Raw genomic sequence first — 18,473 nt, forward strand, 5'->3', positions numbered from 1 at the left:
ATTTTTTTTTAATTAATTTCACAGGAAGCTAAAAGCACTGATTCACAAACCTATTTTATGCCTGTTGCAAATTGAAAATTTCCTCTGTGGTATATTGGTACAATTGAACTCCACCTGCATTGAGAAGAACTGAGACAAAAGTTAACTTTAACCATACAGAAGCTTGAAAGCACGCATCACTTGACTCGGGGAACATCACCTTCCCCTCTTATCAGGCTTCTGAATGGTCCTTCCCTAAACTAGGAACCTGTTGATGCACCTCTGCCCCATTGTGGATATTGTCTACGGAACTAGTGCATTACAATGTTGAGAACTATCTTTCCCATTGCTCTACATTTGTTGTTGAAGTTAGGCTTGATTGTATTCATGTTTAGTATTATCTGATTTGACTGGATAACAAAGCTGTTAACTGTACTTTGGTACACATGCCAAATAAACCGAAACCTATACCTGATAGAGGAGGTTGAGTAGATATGATTAAGGATAATAAAATTATGAAAGATATAGATAGGGTTGACAGCGTAAACTATCCCCCATTTCAGGTGGATAAAAGTAGATTTAGGGTAGAGGGCAAGACACTTAGAGGGGATCTGAATAGGACCTTTGCCCTCCCAGAGATTGGCAACTACATAGAATACACAGCTTGAGAGAATGGTGAAAGCAGAATGGCTGGTGGCATTTAACAAGTGTCCAGCCAAGCACTTGAATTGCCTCGGCATAGAAAACTATAGCCCAAGTTCTGGAAAATGGGATTTATACTGATCTGTGGATGTGTGGGTGAAATGGCCTGTTCTATGGATCTGAACCTCTACTGAAACTGTTGGACAAAATGATTGTGATGGGCGTATTCATTATCTCAGCCAGTAACATTTTATATGTCAGTAGTTCTACAAAAATCCATAAAATATTTTAAGAGTTTCAGTTGCAATTTAGATAAATGGAAAGAAGTGTATTTTAATCCTTTTGTTGTCCCTTGTAATTTTAGTGAAAGTTGCAGTTGCTAAGTGGCTTCGTGATTGTTCACAAATATATAATCAAATACAGGTGCGAGTGGAAGTCAATAATTTGAAGTTAAATTATTTTGAGATTTCTCCAGGTAATTTTCTTTTGATACTTACAAATGTTTGGGAGGACAAAATTACATTGCTTCGTTTCTCTAAATCTAGTTTGCTGTAAATCTGCACTGTTGGATGCAATATGTTTATTTAAATTCAATCTACCTGCACAGATAGGATTTTGTGTCTATCTTCGGTTTAAACCAGCATCTGTTGCCGACACAGATAGCCTCAAAGGTTTTGAGTATCAAATTTTGAGTCATTTTGGGGGGGTGGGGGGGATGCCAAATTCCCAATACCATGGTAATATTCGTGTCATAACAAATTAAACTGGTCAAATAATTTGGTCATAGGTTCTTGAGTGAATTGATACGCAAACATTAACAGCCTGCATTTACCTGGTCATCAGTTGGTGCTTCAATGATTTTGGTCATCAAGTTTGTTCATTTCAGATACTATTTGCAGAACCTAATTTTTTTTTTGTGGGATCAATATATAGCTTAATGTTTTAAAATTTCAATCGACAATGGAGGATATTATGAGGTTCTTAACAAGTTTAAAAGCTAGATTCATTAATGTGTAACTGATTAGTCTGATTATATTCAGCACTCAAAACCAGAAGTCGATTTTGATTTTCATGTCCAGGTTATTCTTTCTGTTACCACAAGCTGGTCATGAAAATCAACATGGACTTCTGTTTTTGAGTGCTGAAGTTTGTAAATTTGCCAATAGTTATTAAATTATTAAATCGTAGAATTGTACATCACAGAAAAAGGGCTTTTACAGCCCATCTTGTCCATTCCGACTGTGATGCCCATCTTGTCCATTCCGACTGTGATGCTCATCTACGCCAATCTCACTTTCCTGCTTTGGGCCCTTTATATCTCCACACCTACCCTGTCCAGTTATCTATCTGCGTGCCTTTTAAGCATTATAATGGTATCTGGCTCTTCCATCCCCCCCCATGCAAATCATTTCCGATAAACACCACTTTTGATGTGGGTGAAAATCTTACCCTACAGATCTCATTTAAATTTCTACACCCTACTTTTAAACCTGTGCCCTCTTGTTCAAGACCACTTTACACTGAGAAAAATACTAACAATCACCCTCACAATTTTATAAGTCTCCATAAAGTCATCCTTTGGTCTCCTACGTGCTAGTGAGAATAAACACAGCCTATTCAATTTCTCCTTATAACTATAGTCAACCTTTTCTCACAACATCCTGGTGAAAGTCTTCTGCATTCTCTCTGTTACCACATCCTGCAATGTAGCAACCAGAGCAGTAAAAATACATTAAGTTTAGTTTAACTAATGTTCTGCATAATTGCCATGTGATGCAACACGTATATTCAATGCCTCTGGTATGAAGGCAATTATTCTTCAATGCCCTGTCCACCTGTGTCCCCATTTAAGGGAGCTATGGATCGGCACCCCAAGGTTCCTAAGGTCTTGTCATTTACTGCACATGTCCTTTAAATTCTGACTTTCCCAAAGTCATTATCTCACATAAATCTGGATTAAATTCAATCCACCACCACTCAACCCAACTTTCCAGCTGTCCAATAATGTGCAGTTTTGTTGTTTTCAGTCTTCAAAGTAAATGTTTTGATTTTTTTGGAGGAAATGACCAAGCAAAATGTTTTAAAGCCTTTTAATGATTTGCCTTTCACCTTTTAAATTGTACGATTTAATAATGACGAGATGTGGATCTTTTTTAGAATAATTATAAATTCCTCACTGTATCAAAAATGCTATTGTAACATGTAGAGGTATTGCTATTTTCAGCTTCTGTTTCACGTTGTTTTATTAAATTCTCATTGAAATGAAAATGAATTGAGCAAGTATTTTGAAAAAAAATCTGTTGAATGTAAATCAAAATTTAAGATAAAAATTGAGATTTAAAAGGTAAAACAGGGCTCTCACTTAACTTTTTTTTCTCTGTTGCTAGCCGGGCAACCTAGGCAGCTATTTAGGTTGCCAAATAATAGTTTAGGTGGTCATGTAAGACGGCTTGCATGACGCGTGTGATAATGTGCTCGGACGAAGTGCGTAGTTACCAGTCGGAATTATGCTCAATGGAGCATTCACATATTATTTCTGCTTCAAATAAAGTCACAAACTAAACATTCATCAATCAAGACCTGATATATACCTCAATGATATGCAGCAAAATTATAATACAGTATCTCAACTCTTTTTACACGTTGCAATGAAAGCAATTTTTATTATTTCCATTTCCAAACACAAATGTGGTTGGATTATTCTGTGTATGATCAACCTCGGTGAGACCAAGCGCAAGCTTGGCAATCGCATTGCACAACACCTCCACTCAGTTCGCAATAACCAACCTGATCTCCCGGTGGCTCAGCACTTTAACTCCCCCTCCCATTCCGAATCCGACCTTTCTGTCCTGGGCCTCCTCCATGGCCAGAGTGAGTCTCACTGCAAATTAGAGGAACAGCACCTCATATTTTGCTTGGGTAGTTTACACCCCAGCGGTATGAACATTGGCTTCTCCAATTTCAGGTAGTCCTTGCTTTCTCCCTCCTTCCCCTCCCATTCCCAGCTCTCCCACAGCCTACTGTCTCCGTCTCCTTTCTTCCCACCTCCCCCCCACGACATCAGTCTGAAAGAGGATCTCGACCCGAAACGTCGCCTATTCCTTCGCTCCATAGATGCTGCCTCACCCGCTGATTTTCTCCAGCGTTTTTGTCTACCAACGGGATCCCACCACTGGCCACATCTTCCCATCTCCTCCCCTGTTGGCTTTCCGCAGAGACCGCTCCCTCTGTAACTCCCTAGTCAATTCGTCCTTTCCCGCCCATATCATCCCCTCTCCTGACACTTTCCCTTGCAACCACAGGAAATGCTAGAATTGTCGCTTTACCTCCCCCCTTGACTCCATTCAAGGCCCCAAGCAGTCTTTCCAGGTGCGGCAGAGGTTCACCTGCACCTCCTCCAACCTCATCTATTGTATCCGCTGCTCTAGGTGTCAGCTGTTCTACATCGGTGAGACCAAGCGTAGGCTTGGCGATCGCTTCGCCCAACACCTCCGCTCGGTTCGCAATAACCAACCTGATCTCCTGGTGGCTCAGCACTTCAACTCCCCCTCCCATTCTGAATCCGATCTTTCTGTCCTGGGCTTCCTCCATGGCCAGAGTGAGGCCTACCGTAAATTGAGCAGCACCTCATATTTCGCTTGGGCAGTTTACACCCCAACGGTGTGAACATTGACTTCTCCAATTTCAGGTAGTCCCTGCTTTCTCCCCTTCCCAGCTCCCCCTCAGCCAACTGTCTCCGCCTCTTCCTTTCTCATTCCCGCCCCCCCTCCCCCACCCTCACATCAATCTGAAGAAGGGTCTCGACCCGAAACGTTACCTATTTCCTTCGCTCCATAGATGCTGTCTTACCCGCTGAGTTTCTCCAGCATTTTTGTCTACCCATTCACACAAGTTCTGTTATCCCACTTTCCTTACCCACTCCCTACACATTAGAGGCAATTTTACAGATACAAGTTAACCTACAAAGCCAATGCAACTTTGCAATGTGGGAGGAAACCCACACGCTTGCAGGGAGAATGTGCAAATTCAACACAGACAATGCCCGAGGACAGGATCGAACACAGATCTCTGGTGTGTGAGGCAGCAAGTCTACCAGTTGTGCCACTATATTTTGTTTTCTAACACCCAAAAATTATACGTTGATAACTTGGGTTACTAAATAAAAAAACTCTCCATTTTCAGTCTTAAATTTCTAAGTGACGCTATGTCCCCCTTTGCAGCTACTGTATGTTTTAATTCAGTTCAAGGCTATGGGGCAGTACATTGGCCATAAAGTTGCTGCCTAAAAGTACTATGGGTGCTGTCTCTATGGATTTTACTCCTTTTCCCTTTGATCGCATGGGTTTTCTCCGGGTGCTCTTGTTTCCTTCCACATTCCAAAGGTGTGCAGGAACCTTTTTCAGACCTAACCCAAAACATAATATTTTCCTTTTGTCCAGAGATTCTGTATGACCTGTTGAGTTACTCCAGCTTTTTGTGTCTATCTTCAGTTTAAACCAGCATCTGCAGTTCTTTCCTACACACACGATACTATACAATAGAACACTGTTTTGTTTTCTCGTTTATAACATTGTTTACAGAGTACTATGTTTACATATTCTGTTGTGCTGCTGCTGCAAGTAAGGATTTCATTGTTCTAACTGGGACGTGAGAGAATAAAACACTCTTGACGCGTCACTAATGTGTGGGATAGAACTAGTGTACGGGTGATCGGTGGTCGGAGTGGACTCGATGGGCCGAAGGGCCTGTTTCCACACTGTGTCTTTAGATTAAACTAAAAACACAAACTCGAGGGAGTCTAAAGAAGGACCTCTACCCAAAACGTCACCCGATTTCTTCTATCCAGAGATGCTGGCTGCACCATGGAGTTCTCTCGCACAATTAAAGCATGCAATAGTCTACCATAGTTACCCAACCAGATGCAACTAGATTTAAGGTAGCTCTTTTTTTCCCCAAGAACCCTTTTTTGCTTAAGTCCAAGTCAAGAGTTGAGAATTTATTGTCATGTGTCCCAGATTGGACAATGAAATTCTTGCTTGCTGCAGCACAGCAGAATATGTAAACACAATACAGAACAGGAGATAAAAGTTCAGTGTGTTTATATGCCATAGACCATATATATACACAATAAATAAACAGATAAAGTGCAATAGGCTGTTATTGTTCAGAGTTTGGTGGAGGACCCTTCATCACCAGTTTAAATTCCATTTGGAATATTTTTGGAGTAACTCTTGCTCCCTGAAGCAAGAGTTACTCCAGCTCCAGGGAGTGAATCTGCGTTGGCTTTCAGCGGTCGTGGCGAGGCGGCGACAGGACAGCAATAGCGGCCAGATCTTCCACAATGCAACGGGAGGGAGAAAGTGCTCTGCGCTGACCAGTTGCCGTGGCAGTGCCCATGTGCAGGGCGGCCGATGATGTGCTGGCCGTGGTTGTGCGCATGTGCAAGGCGGCCGACCGTGCTGGCAGATGAGGAACCGTTGGCAAGTGGAGCCTGGTGGCCCGGACACGGATGACGGGCATAGACGGAGAGTGAAAGAGAGGGGGGCCTGTTCAGAGTTGAATGGCAGGCTTGCCAATCTGGGCAAAATGGCACAGCTTTTAGGTTGCCTAGCGGGTCTTTAGGTGGCAATTGGCACCCAGGCAAACGTTAATTTCAAGCCCTGTAAACCAGGGAAAGGACCGGAATTGAAGAAATGATGGCAAGAAATTGCTATTGGTACAATGGCAAAAAATGATTGGCTTCTGTGACTTGATGAAACTAGCAAAGGCTTATAGCTGAAAGACTGAATAAAAGTTTGTGAAGGTGACTGATTACGTGTGAACCAAGCTGTGCATACATTCAACACCACATCTTAAGTGCACAAAAACGAAAAAGAGTCTCAGCTATTGAGAAATACCCCTCAAAGCTAAATTTTTGTCATTTTTCTCCCCACCCCACCTATGGTTTGGAACCCCTGATGTATTTTGCTTTGTGTAAACAGGAAGGGAGTTTCGCTGATTTTGAAAAACTTTGAAAGGGAACATTTCTTTCTCTACACTTGAAAAAATCTTTCTCCAAGAGCAACAGATTAGCTAATAGAAATTTTAGTCGCTGTCGTCAGCTGCGAAAAAAACAATAAGGAAGTTAACACTTGTTTTATGTTTGCTGGGTCACACGAGACAATAAATTTGGCACTGGTAAAAACTGTTAAATCCTGTGTTCTCATTAACTGATATAATGTCACAAGGGGCAAAAAAAGTGAAGCAGTGGTGGATTTCTAGATGAAAAAATATTTTAATGGATTGGCATGCCGCAAATCTTTATATGGGGCTCGTAGCCAAAAAATAAACAAAATCATTGACTGAATCATCATGGAATAGTTATTCCGGGAAGTTACGCACTCAGGAGGCTTGAAGTTTCAAAGGCGCATGAGGCAATTTTTTTAATTTAATCCCATTTCTTATGACAATAAGAAGGCCATTTGGCTGATTGAGTCAATGCTATCCCATTATTTTTCTCTTGAACAGGCTCTCGCAAACCCATTATTGTTGAAATCTATTGCACTGAAATCATCAGCATGAACATACACATAAAACAGTACAGCATTAAAACAGACCTTTGTCCCACAATAAATTATTTGACAATTACATGCACAAATATTCATACGAGTGATGATTTTGAGTAAACAATTCCATTTGGTCTAGAAGTCAACAGTTCAACAAAGAGATTCTAAATGTTGGTTTCACTATTTGCCATAGTGATTCCTGTTCTGAAGTTTGCATTAATTTGTAATGTATGTCACACACAACTCGAGGATATAATAGCGTGGCATTTAAAATCCCAAGAATGGGTTGGGCCATAAAAATGCACCACATGGTAGGTCAATGAATCATTAAGCTGCCTGAGATAAACTGCATTCTAGTTAAAACTAGTTTACTGAAGAGTAGTATTTTTAGAGGGCGGAGTACTTTTAGGTCACTATACGCTTTATTTATTTATTTCTCTACCTATTGATCTTTGACTTTACATGGCTTTTATGAAAAGCTATGTAACAAAAAGGAAATCCTTCAGTTGGGTCCAGCTGTTAGTAATAAAATGACAAATATTGAAAATACAGGCAGCATATATGGAGAGGGAGAGAGGACCTTTCAGCTCAATGCTCTTTCATCAGAACTTCATTTTTTATGGACCATTGTCATTTTCAATTAAGATGAAATACTGTGTACACAGGAATTTATTCCACAGGAAATACAAGTTTTATAACATTTTTTGACCTGTACTAAACCATAAACCTAGCAGCAGCCGTCCGTCTTAAATTCGTTTTTTTTTTAGTTTTTAGTGAGTCCTGTTTTTTTGTTTGTAGGGGATATGGTCTTTTAATGTGGGGGGGTAGGTGTTACTTTATTTATAGGTCCCTACCTGGTCGGTGTGGCAGCCTTTTTTCCGGGCTGCCCGTCGACCCGTCGTCGTGGCCTACCAGCGGGCTTGGAGCGCCGTTTCTTGGCGGGAACCACCCAGCACCTCGGCCTGCGTGGCGGCACTGCATTGGAGCGCTGGAGCGCTGGAGCGGAGCGGAGCGGGCGATGCCTTGCCTGGGTCGCCGCGCTGGAGCTCTGGCGAGCTGGACCGCCGTAAGCAACATCTCCGGGCTGCGGGTTTGCGGAGCGGAGAGGCGGCGTGCGTAGAGGCGGCAAGGCTGCAGTGAGGAGAGCGGGCGCCGACTTTTTTATCTGGAGCCTAGGAGCGCCAAACCGGCGCGGCCTTGTCGGCTTCAGCAGCCGCGGGCTCCAACCAAGCAGCGGCCGTTCCAAGTGGCCCAGCCGCCGAAAGGACGCTCCCGACGCCGGGGCAAGACCACCCGGTGAGAACGGCCAGGGACATCGGGCTTCCGTAGAGGCAATTGTGGTGGCCTCAATAGGCCTGACTTTGGGGTGAACATGGGGTGGGGACTGGACATTGTGCCTTCCTCCACAGTGCTATCCACTGTGGGGGGATGATTTTTTTTGTCTAACTGTAGTCTTGTAGGTCTGTGTCCAAGATGGCTGCCGTGAAGAGAGAGTGGACGCTGGCACGATTTGGTTGCTGCTGCTCTCTCTTCACACTGTGTTTTTGATTTTCTGTTTTTGGATTGAATTCTGTTTTTAATTTGTGTCATTGTGATGTCTTTAATTACTTGTTTTACTCCGATTATATGTTTTTATTCCGATTACTATGTAAGGTGTCCTTGAGATTTTGTATGAAAGGCGCCCATTAAATAAAATTTATTATTATTATTATATTGTTATGGAAATGTCTTCAAATTCCATGTATTCTCTAAGTTTCTACATCTCCAACTAGGTTGATGGTGGAGTTCCTGGTGCAATGGTTGTAAATGATTAAATTATCAGCTACATGACTCAGAGCCAAATAGGTATGAGAGTAGTAGAGGTGATGGATATTTTCACATCAAACCAACAAAATTGAGGATATAATACTGTTACAAGATAGCTTTGATTTTAAAAGCATTCTCAATCACTTCCCTCCTAATTATTCTAAAACTTAATATGCTCAAATTAAACATTTTTTCTTGTTTATTGATCTTGCACATGCTGCTTGGGAAAGGAGGAAGCATCCCTTAAGAACTGCCCAAAATCTAAAGTATCGTGCACCATTGGCCAATACTATAATTGCATTGATGTTGCTGAACTGCATTGCCTTCTAAAGGAATACATTGAGGTATATTGTTGAGGTATACAAGGAACTGGGTAATTTGGGTCAAAAGAGAAATGAATAAATTACAGAGCAGCTTTATTGATTAACAAAAAAGATAGTAGGGTAACGATCTCTTTGTCATTGCAAGGAAATTCATTATCTCCAGCTTCCCAAACCTCTGTAAAATACTTGAAATTGTCTCAAAGCTATCCCACCATCATGTCTGAAAACACATCTGCGCCTTCCTCCCTCGCAACATGGACCCGTTGCAGTTCGCATACCGTCCGAACAGATCCACGGACGATGCGCTCCCAGGTTTTGCACACCGCTCTCTCATCTTGTCAGCCAGAAGGGGGGCTACGTGAGGATGCTGTTCATAGACTTCAGTTCAGCCTTCAACACGATAGTCCCCACCAGACTGGCCGGGAAGCTACTGGAATTGGGGCTCAACACCTCCCTGTGTGCCTGGGTCCTGGACTTTCTCACCGCCAGGCCCCAGGTAGTCAAGATGGGAGGGAATACATCGAAGTCCCTCACCCTGAGCACAGGATCGCCCCAGGGTTGCGTCCTCAGACCCCTATTGTACTCCCTGTACACACATGACTGTGTGGCTAGGTTCAGCTCCAACTCAATAATTAAGTTTGCTGATGACACTGTGGTGGTGGGCCTGATCTCAGACAACGTGGAGAAGGCCTACCGGGAGGAGGTGGCTGATCTAGCACTCTGGTGCCAGGATAACAGCCTCCTCTTGAACATCAAAAAAACGAAGGAGCTGATCGTGGACTTTAGGAGGGCACATCATCCGAGGACGTACACACCATTGAGGATAAATGGGGATCCTGTGGATAGGGTGGGCTGCTTTAAATATCTGGGAGTCCACATCTCTGAGGATATGACATGGACATCACACGCCGCAGCACTCGTGAGTAAGTCAAGGCAGCGCCTTTACCACCTCAGGCAATTGAGGAAATTCAGAGTGTCTCCGAGGATCCTCCAGTGTTTCTACGCAGCGGCTGTGGAAATCATCTTGTCCGGAAATATTACCATCTGGTTTGGGAATTGCTCTGCCCAGGATAAGAAGGCTCTGCAGAGAGTAGTGCGTTCGGCCGAACGCACTATGGGAACTTCACTCGCCCCCCTGCAGGAACTATACATCAGGAGGTGCAACTCCAGAGCCAACAAAATCATGGGAGACCCCTTCCACCCATGCAACAGACTGTTCCAGCTGCTACGGTCAGGCAAACGCCTCTGTTGCCATGCTGTGAGAACGGAGAGGTTGAGAAGGAGTTTCTTCCCAGAGGCCATTCGGACTGTAAATCTCACCAGGGACTAACTTTACTGAACGTTTTTCCTTCCAATATTTAATATGTAAAAGAATATGTGTGTGTTTATGATTGTGTTTATAGTTTGTTTGGTTGTTTGTCTGTTTGACTTTTTGCACAAAGTCCGCGAGCATTGCCACTTTTCATTTCACTGCACATCTCGTATGTGTATGTGACGAATAAACTTGACTTGACTTAACTTGACTTGAATCCCTATAGTACAGTACTGAAACAGCCCTGAACCATTTGAAGAGAATGCATTGTACTGTTTTTCCCATCCCTATCTCTTTTGAACCTACACCTTCAATGCCTTGGGCCACAGCATCTGGAACTGAGCTTACATAGTTCCATTCTTACCTATTCATAACCAAGGCCTGGTATGGAGTCCATCTCCACTGCTGCACCATTACTCCTGCAGTCTAAGAATTCTGCTTTTCAAATGTGACCCCTTGTGCTATCCTTATCTGGTTGGAATTTCACCTCTATGTACTTTATTATCTGTAAGGATGCGAGCATGAGGAATAGAAGGAAAATTAGCCCATTTAGCCACTCAAATCTGGTCCAAAATTTGATGATATCAGGGTTAATACTTTCTTGGCCAATAATCCATTTTCCTTCTAGAAACAAATATTACTCTAATCAAAAAAATGGGTCTTGAATATATTAAATTACTCGGCCTTTGCAGCTTTCTATGCTAGTGTTCCAGGCATTTTAGATAATTGAAGAATTCTCCATCTTTTTGCAGGAGCAACCTCTTAATCTGAAACTCTGCCCTTATATCTTAATTGTTCAATGAGGTGAAAACTTCTCTCAGTATCTCCTTGCCTCCGTACCTCACTTTATACTACATTGAGTATGGACCCAACAAACTCAACATTTCATCATATGTCAACCCTTCATCCCAGGAATCAACTTACTGAATCGTTTCTGTGCTGTTTCCAGCTATTTATCCCTTAAATGTGAAAATTGTTACAGTATTCCAGGTGTGGCCTTACACCACCCCTGTATTTGTTGCAAAGCCTCAATCACTTTGCAATAAAATTTGTAATTCTATTTGTCTTCTCAATTACTTACCATACTTGCTTCCTAACGTTCGGGCCGTTTGGCATCCAGAACCGTCTGTACAACAACGCTGCAATTTCTCCACATTTCATAATTACTTGCTTCCATGATGGATAATCTCACTCTTCATATTTTTCTGCCAAATTTGTGGTTGGTCTAACTTTTTGCCAACTTTGTGCTTTTGCCTCAATTTACATTGTTACTTAACTTTGTACCATCAACAAATTTGGCTACAGTATTTTTGGTCTCTTCATCCAAGTTATTAATAGTGTCGTTGAGGGTTTGGCATTAATCCCTTTGGCACGCTCCTGTGCTTGCCAACATGAAAATGACCTTATTAGCCCAATATTGTTTTCTGTTAGTCAGCCAGTTCACTAGGTATATCATCACTGCTAATGCCACAAAGTTTTGCTCTTTTTCTTCTATTCATACTTTTGGATACTTTTATGTGGCACCCTATCCAATGTGTTTTAGAAATCTGATAACACATCTATTGGTTCTACATTATCTATTCTGCATATTGCACCCTCAAAGTACTCTAATCAATCTATCAAACATACATTCCCTTTCATAAAACCATGTTGACTCCACGTGAATACATTATAATTCTGCTGCCACATTGTAAATAATAGATTCCATCATTTTCCATTTCCCAAGACAATGAGCAAATTGACAGTTTCCCACTGTGTCTCCCTCTCTTGACTGGAAAATTGGACGATCATTATCAATACATTATTGCTGTAGTCAATGGAGATGGTCAGACTTCATCCAGATCCATCAGTTTTCCTCATACTGGCAAGTGATAATTGTTTTAGTACTTTCCTCTCTCTCTTCCATTTACTCCCTCATTTTATATTAATATGATACTTTTAGACTCATCGTCTATATTTGCCTAAAGTGTCAACATTTCCAAATTCCTATTTATTAACTCCCTGGTCTCGTCCTATAAGGGACTACATTTTATTTGAGTTACTCTTTCTTCTATAGCTTATTACATACATGCTCTTGTAACTTGTTTCTCACTCTCATGTTTTAGTGATCCTTTGTGAAAGCTGTATAAACCAATGAACGTTGCAACAATGTCTTCATTTTTTTCATACCATTCTTAAACCCCTGTCTTACGGTGCGAGTCCACCCACGAGTGATCCGGAGTTTAAAACAAATCAAACTCGTGGTAATCACATAGAATTAAAGTAGCGGGAACGTCGGAACTCGTAACGCTAACGGCAGGTACTCGGGAAACTTGGTAACTCGTGAAAATCTTTCAACATGATGAAAGATTTCCACGAGTCAAATTTACACTTTTACGTGTGCATGTGTGTGTTCCACTCTGACAGACGCCGTTCCAGTTCCCGGTTTTTCGGGCTACTGACAATCGCATAAGTGGGACAAGCCCATTAGGAAGCTGCTTGTTCTATGCTGTGCATATAGCTCCCATTTCAGAAATGCAGTTCCTTTTCCAAAAGTCTTTCCTACTCCACCTTCCCTTTCTCCCCCCCCCCCACCCCCTGATTTCCCATTCTCCCCTGCATTAATGCCCTTAGAGAGCTCCAAGCTTCCTCTGTTCAGATTAAAAAGAAAACTCCTGGAGGAACTAAGCGTGTCAGGCAGCATTTGTGTGGAAATGGACAATTGACATTTCAGGTCAAGACCCTTCCTCTGGACATCCCTCCACAAATGCTGTTACCAGCTGAGTTCCTGTAGTGGTTTGTTTTATGCTCCTGATTCCAGTGTTTTCAGTCTTTTGTGTCTTTGTTTAGATTACTATGTGGCTGCCAATTTGTACACAACTGTATTTCCTTGGAGAAAGGTGACAATATTTCTTAAAAGCCAACTGATATTTTATGTTGTCACCTTTTCTTGACATTGCTCTGGCTTTCATGGTTGAGAAATCTACTCCTACTTATAGTATTCTTGTTCCATCTGAGATACTAAACTATTATGATTTTTCTCAATTTTGTAGTCTTTTTATGCCCAAAACGTTCTGGAAAAAAAAACACAGTTCTCCTCTGCGTATCTCTTTTTTTTAAACAATTTCTTCCCAGTTATTAATCTATCACTTTTAAATGAATTTAGATTTTTCTTTCTCATATGTTTGAGCAGGTGATTTCAATTTTCAAATGGCCTAGGGAGCAAAGAAATAAATCTGGAAATTACATGAATATTAGTTTCCCCTCATTTGTTAAGGTTTGCTCCTGTCACTCTGCTATATTGAGATTGCATTTAGTTTTCAGGTGAAATACTTTGTTTATTTGATCAAAATTCCTCACAATTTTGAATACATGTTGATTTTAGTTCTTTCATTTTGTTCCCATGTATTAAATTTAGATTCTATATTTTTTTAAATTATACATTTGAAAATTAAGCTGCTTCATTTACAGGTGTCTGCTATTCTTTCATTTACGGGTCCAATTTACTCTATAATTACCTCTTCATTCTTCTATTTGGATTGGGTTGATCAAAGTGGTACTTCCTTATCACTTATGACTTCAATGTAAGTTCATTACTTGAACATTAAATGAAGAGAAGATTGATCATCTTTGTTCCTGGCTCTTAAACAATAAGCCGTTTGGCTGATTAATGAGGTTTGAAATTGAAAGAGTGAGATGCTTTATCAAACTGGGCTTGTATCTGCAAGAGTTAAGAACAAGATAGTGAGTTTGTCTGGTCACATCATAGTCCCTGGAAGGGTGGTAAAGAAAGTTCTTGGCACGCTTGCCATCATCGGTCAGGGCATTGAGTGCAGAAATTGGGACATCAAGTTACAAGTATACATGACATTGGTGAGACTGCTTGTGGAGTATTCTATGCAATTCTGGTTACCATACTATACGAAGAATGTTATTAAGTTGGAAAGGGTGAATAAATGATTTGCAAGCATATTTTCAGGGCTGGAGGGCTTGAATTATGATGAGAGATAGATAGGCTGAGGTTTTCTACTCTGGAGCGTAGGAGACAGAGGAGTGATCTTATGGAAGTATGTAAAATCGTGAAAGGCACAGATAAGGTGGATTATCATAGTATTTTCCCCATTTGTAGAGAGGACCTGAGGGGCATCTTTCTCATGCAGACAGTGGTGGGCAGAGGGAAGCTGCTGTCAGAGGAAGCAGGATTAAAAGGCATTTATGCAGGTATATGCATGGAAAAGGTTAAGTGAAATGAGCCAAACACAGGCAAATGGGACAAGCTCACGTAGACATCATGGTCAACATGGGTGAGTTGGACCGAAGGAAGGGCCTGTTTCCATGGTGTGCAACTCTGACTCTCTAGACATGCTAGCCTTGTATTTACTGGAGCTAAGAATGAAAGGGTATTGATAAGAGATGTAAAATCCTGAGGCGTCTTGACTAAGTGTACGTGGGGAGGATGTTCCCCTTATCAAATAATCTGGAACAGGAAATTCACTATTTAAATATACAGGATCACCCACTGCAGACATGGGGCAAGGGTTTAAGGGGCCATTAATCTCTAAAGGGGTAAAATGTAATCTAGAAGGATCTTTAGAGCTCTTTTAAAAGGCAGTGAAAGCAGAATCTGAATATTTGTCAGGCAGAAATGGATAGATGGTACACAAAAATGCTGGAGAAATTCAGCGGGTGCAGCAGCATCTATGGAGCGAAGGAAATAGGCAACGTTTCGGGCCGAACCCCTTCTTCAGCCCGAAACATTGCCTATTTCCTTTGCTCCATAGATGCTGCTGCACCCGCTGAGTTTCTCCAGCATTTTTGTGTACCTTCAATTTTCCAGCATCTGCAGTTCCTTTTTAAACAGAAATGGATAGAAGCTTGATAAGTATGAGGGTTAGGCAGCAAAGTGGAGTTGAGGTTCAAATGATGAATCCACTATACCTACAAAAATAGATGCTGAAACTTTGAGAAATGACTGCCATGGTATTGTTAATGGTGGCTTTATCTTGTTCCCTGATGTTCACCAGATAACACAGCCCTCAGATCTCCAAAGGAGGGTCCCGACCCAAAACATCATCAGTTCGTTTCCCTCTACAGATGCTGCCTGATCTGCTGAGTACCTCCAGCACTTTTTTTGCTCAAGATTCCAGCATCTGTCATCCGTTATGTCTCTGATATCTCTTTGATTCCAGAAAGTGGTCTGGAATTTTGGAGCATGAAATTCATGACAGTAGAATAGCTTTTATTCCAAGTTTATTTGATTTTGATCAGTAGCTCAGCTGTCATTGAATGCACTAGGCTCGGGTTTCTAAATTGGAGTTTTTCTGGTTTTATTGCCCGCATTCACATGATTATTTATGTGGAATTAAAGCTGGTTTAGCAGTGGTTTGTCTTTTTAGAAATCCTGTTTTTAAAGTCACTGTTTCTGTGTTTAGTGAAATATTAGTGCAAAGTTATTTCAAGTATTAAATCTTTTGCAAAACATTTAAATCAACATATGAATTACATTGAGGATTTAAGATTGTGCTGCACCTTTAACATTCTTTTCGCCACTTGAATTTCTGTTGCCACAACAGGCCACTGATGGTGAGAATGTGAAAGAAGGCCTTTAGTTGAGGGTTAAATGACCTTCCTGCTTTCCTGTATGTTAATAAGCATGTGTGAGAAAATAGGTTAGAGGGAAGTAAGTGGAGGAAATTGGATTTCTCTGAGACTTCAAGAGCTCCAGTGACATGAGGAAAATTGTAATTTCCTCATTTTTACCAGATCCCTTAACTGCAAGTATGAAATAAGTTCTGCTGATACATATTTGAATATTTCAGGGTTTTCATCAACTCCCAGCACAACTTGCATATACTGACTCAAGATGTCCCATCTACACTTGTCCCACCTACTCACTTTTGACCCATATCACTCTAAAGATTGCTTAACAATGTTACTATGCAAATATCTTTTAAATATTGTTATCCTACTTGGGCTAGGCAACCTCTTGGAGGTAATGGACGGATAACCTTTGGGTAAAAAACCTTCTTCAGACGATGGGAAGGGGAAAGAGAAAGCTTGGAAAGAAACGGAGTGGTGGGGTTAAGCCTAGCAAGTGATAGGTGATTGCAGAGGGTGTTTGTGGGATGAGTAGAGGTAGTGATAAAGGCTAAAGAAGAAAAGGGGACCAAAGGGTGACAGTGAGGGAAAAAAAGAAAGGGAGTGAAATGTAAAGTCAGTGGGAGGGATATGGGTGAAAGGGGGAAGGGTAAAGAGGTGAGAGTGAAAGGAATGTGGAGGATAGAAGATGGGAGGGTTGGGAGATGAACGTAAGCAGGATGGGAAAGGAACAGGGTGACTTGGACATTGAATTCACCAACCAAGCAATACCCCCCACCCCCTCATTCCTGTGGCCCCCATCAACTCCCAGTCACTGTGCCTCCCCCCCCTTCATACGCTCATCTCCCATCCCTAAATCCTCCATTTCCCTTTTCTCCCTCTTTCCCCTCCCCACGTCCCCATCTCTCCCTCCGTCTTTACATTTCAATCCTTCTCGCCTCACCTTATCTAACACTGTCTCCTTTTCACCTTATGTCTTTGTCACTTGCTCCATCCATCAGACAATCAACACCCTTCACCTCTATCCACTTGTTGCTCCCTCCCCCTCCACTCCAATCAGTCTGAAGCAGTGTCCCGATTTGACTCAATCTGCTGTGATGAACATTGTATAATTGCAAGTGTATGGCTAATAATCTTGTTCATTCTCTTTTAGGTCTTTCAGTCAGAAAAGAATCGCAATTGAGAAGGATTATGCTCAGGTAAGGTGTGAGTGATTTCCTTTTAAAAATATTGTTAAATAGAGGTAGGCTCAGGAGTGTTAGCTCTTGCTATTTCTCATGTTCTGAAAATGAATAGTCAAATGTTGCAAAGGACTCGAAAGTAAAATGAAAGACAGTAAGGTTTGTTCTTGAAAGGAGAAAAAATAATTGACAATGGTAGTTGGAAACTACGATTGAGTCAGTTTGGGTTTATTGTCATATGCAAGTATTTTGAGTTATATAGGTGCAAAACCTTGTAGCAGCCTCACAGGCATGTAGACTCAGACAACATCCAAGAACACACATTGTACATAAATTCACTAGACAGTGTAAAGATGTACAAAAAAATGACGTTAGTACAAAAATATACCATTAGATTAAAAGGTACATGGTAGTACAAATCTGTAGTATTCCATTACTGAGGTAGAGTTAGGGTTGTGTAGGTCGGTTCAAGAATCTCAGAATTGTAGGAAGGTAGATGTTCCTAATGCCCCTGTCCCATTTTGGAAACCAAACGTTTTTTGTCAGTCTCACTACCTGCAACCTCCGGGAACCGCACGGAAACCTTGTGTGGGGCGCAAAGTCTCCAGAGGTTTCCGTTCAGGTTTCCTAAGTGGGACAGGGGCATAAGTGTACTGGTGTGTGACTTCAAGCCTCTACAACTCTTGCCTGATGGTAGCAGCAAGTAGAGGGCATGGTCTGAATGGCGGTGATCCATGATAATCGATGCCAACATCTTGTAGATACGCCTCGTGTAGATGCTTTCGATGATGTGGAGGGCAATGCCCATGAGCGACGGGACTGTCCACCACTTTTGCAAGCCCTTGCATTCCTGTGCATTGCAGTTGCTGTACTAGGCCATTATACAACCAGTCAGGATAGTTTCATCTGCAGGTAGTACATCTGTCAAATTTTGTGAGAGTACACGCACGTCACATTTCATGCAAGCTTGATTTACATGTTTTTAGAATACGTGATAGCTTAATTACCAAAGTTTAATTTGCGTGTTCCTATTTTCAGAATCATTTGCTCAAATTTATGTCTGATACCTTATGGCAGTATAGTTGTGTGCAGTGCCTGGAATGTTTGA

General features: G+C 41.6%; 1 protein-coding gene across 5 annotated transcripts in view; it reads left to right on the plus strand.

Moving 5' to 3' along the window:
- fchsd2 (FCH and double SH3 domains 2) overlaps positions 1 to 18,473 on the plus strand; it is a 207,713-nt gene that overhangs the window by 17,364 nt on the left and 171,876 nt on the right. For all 5 annotated transcript variants that reach the window (XM_033023168.1, XM_033023165.1, XM_033023164.1 and 2 more), the window contains exon 3: positions 17,338 to 17,383. In XM_033023168.1, coding sequence (XP_032879059.1) covers positions 17,338 to 17,383 — 46 coding nt within the window. The remainder of the gene's footprint in view (positions 1 to 17,337; positions 17,384 to 18,473) is intronic.

The sequence above is a fragment of the Amblyraja radiata genome, chromosome 6 (assembly GCF_010909765.2).
Source record: "Amblyraja radiata isolate CabotCenter1 chromosome 6, sAmbRad1.1.pri, whole genome shotgun sequence".
NCBI lineage: Eukaryota > Metazoa > Chordata > Chondrichthyes > Rajiformes > Rajidae > Amblyraja > Amblyraja radiata.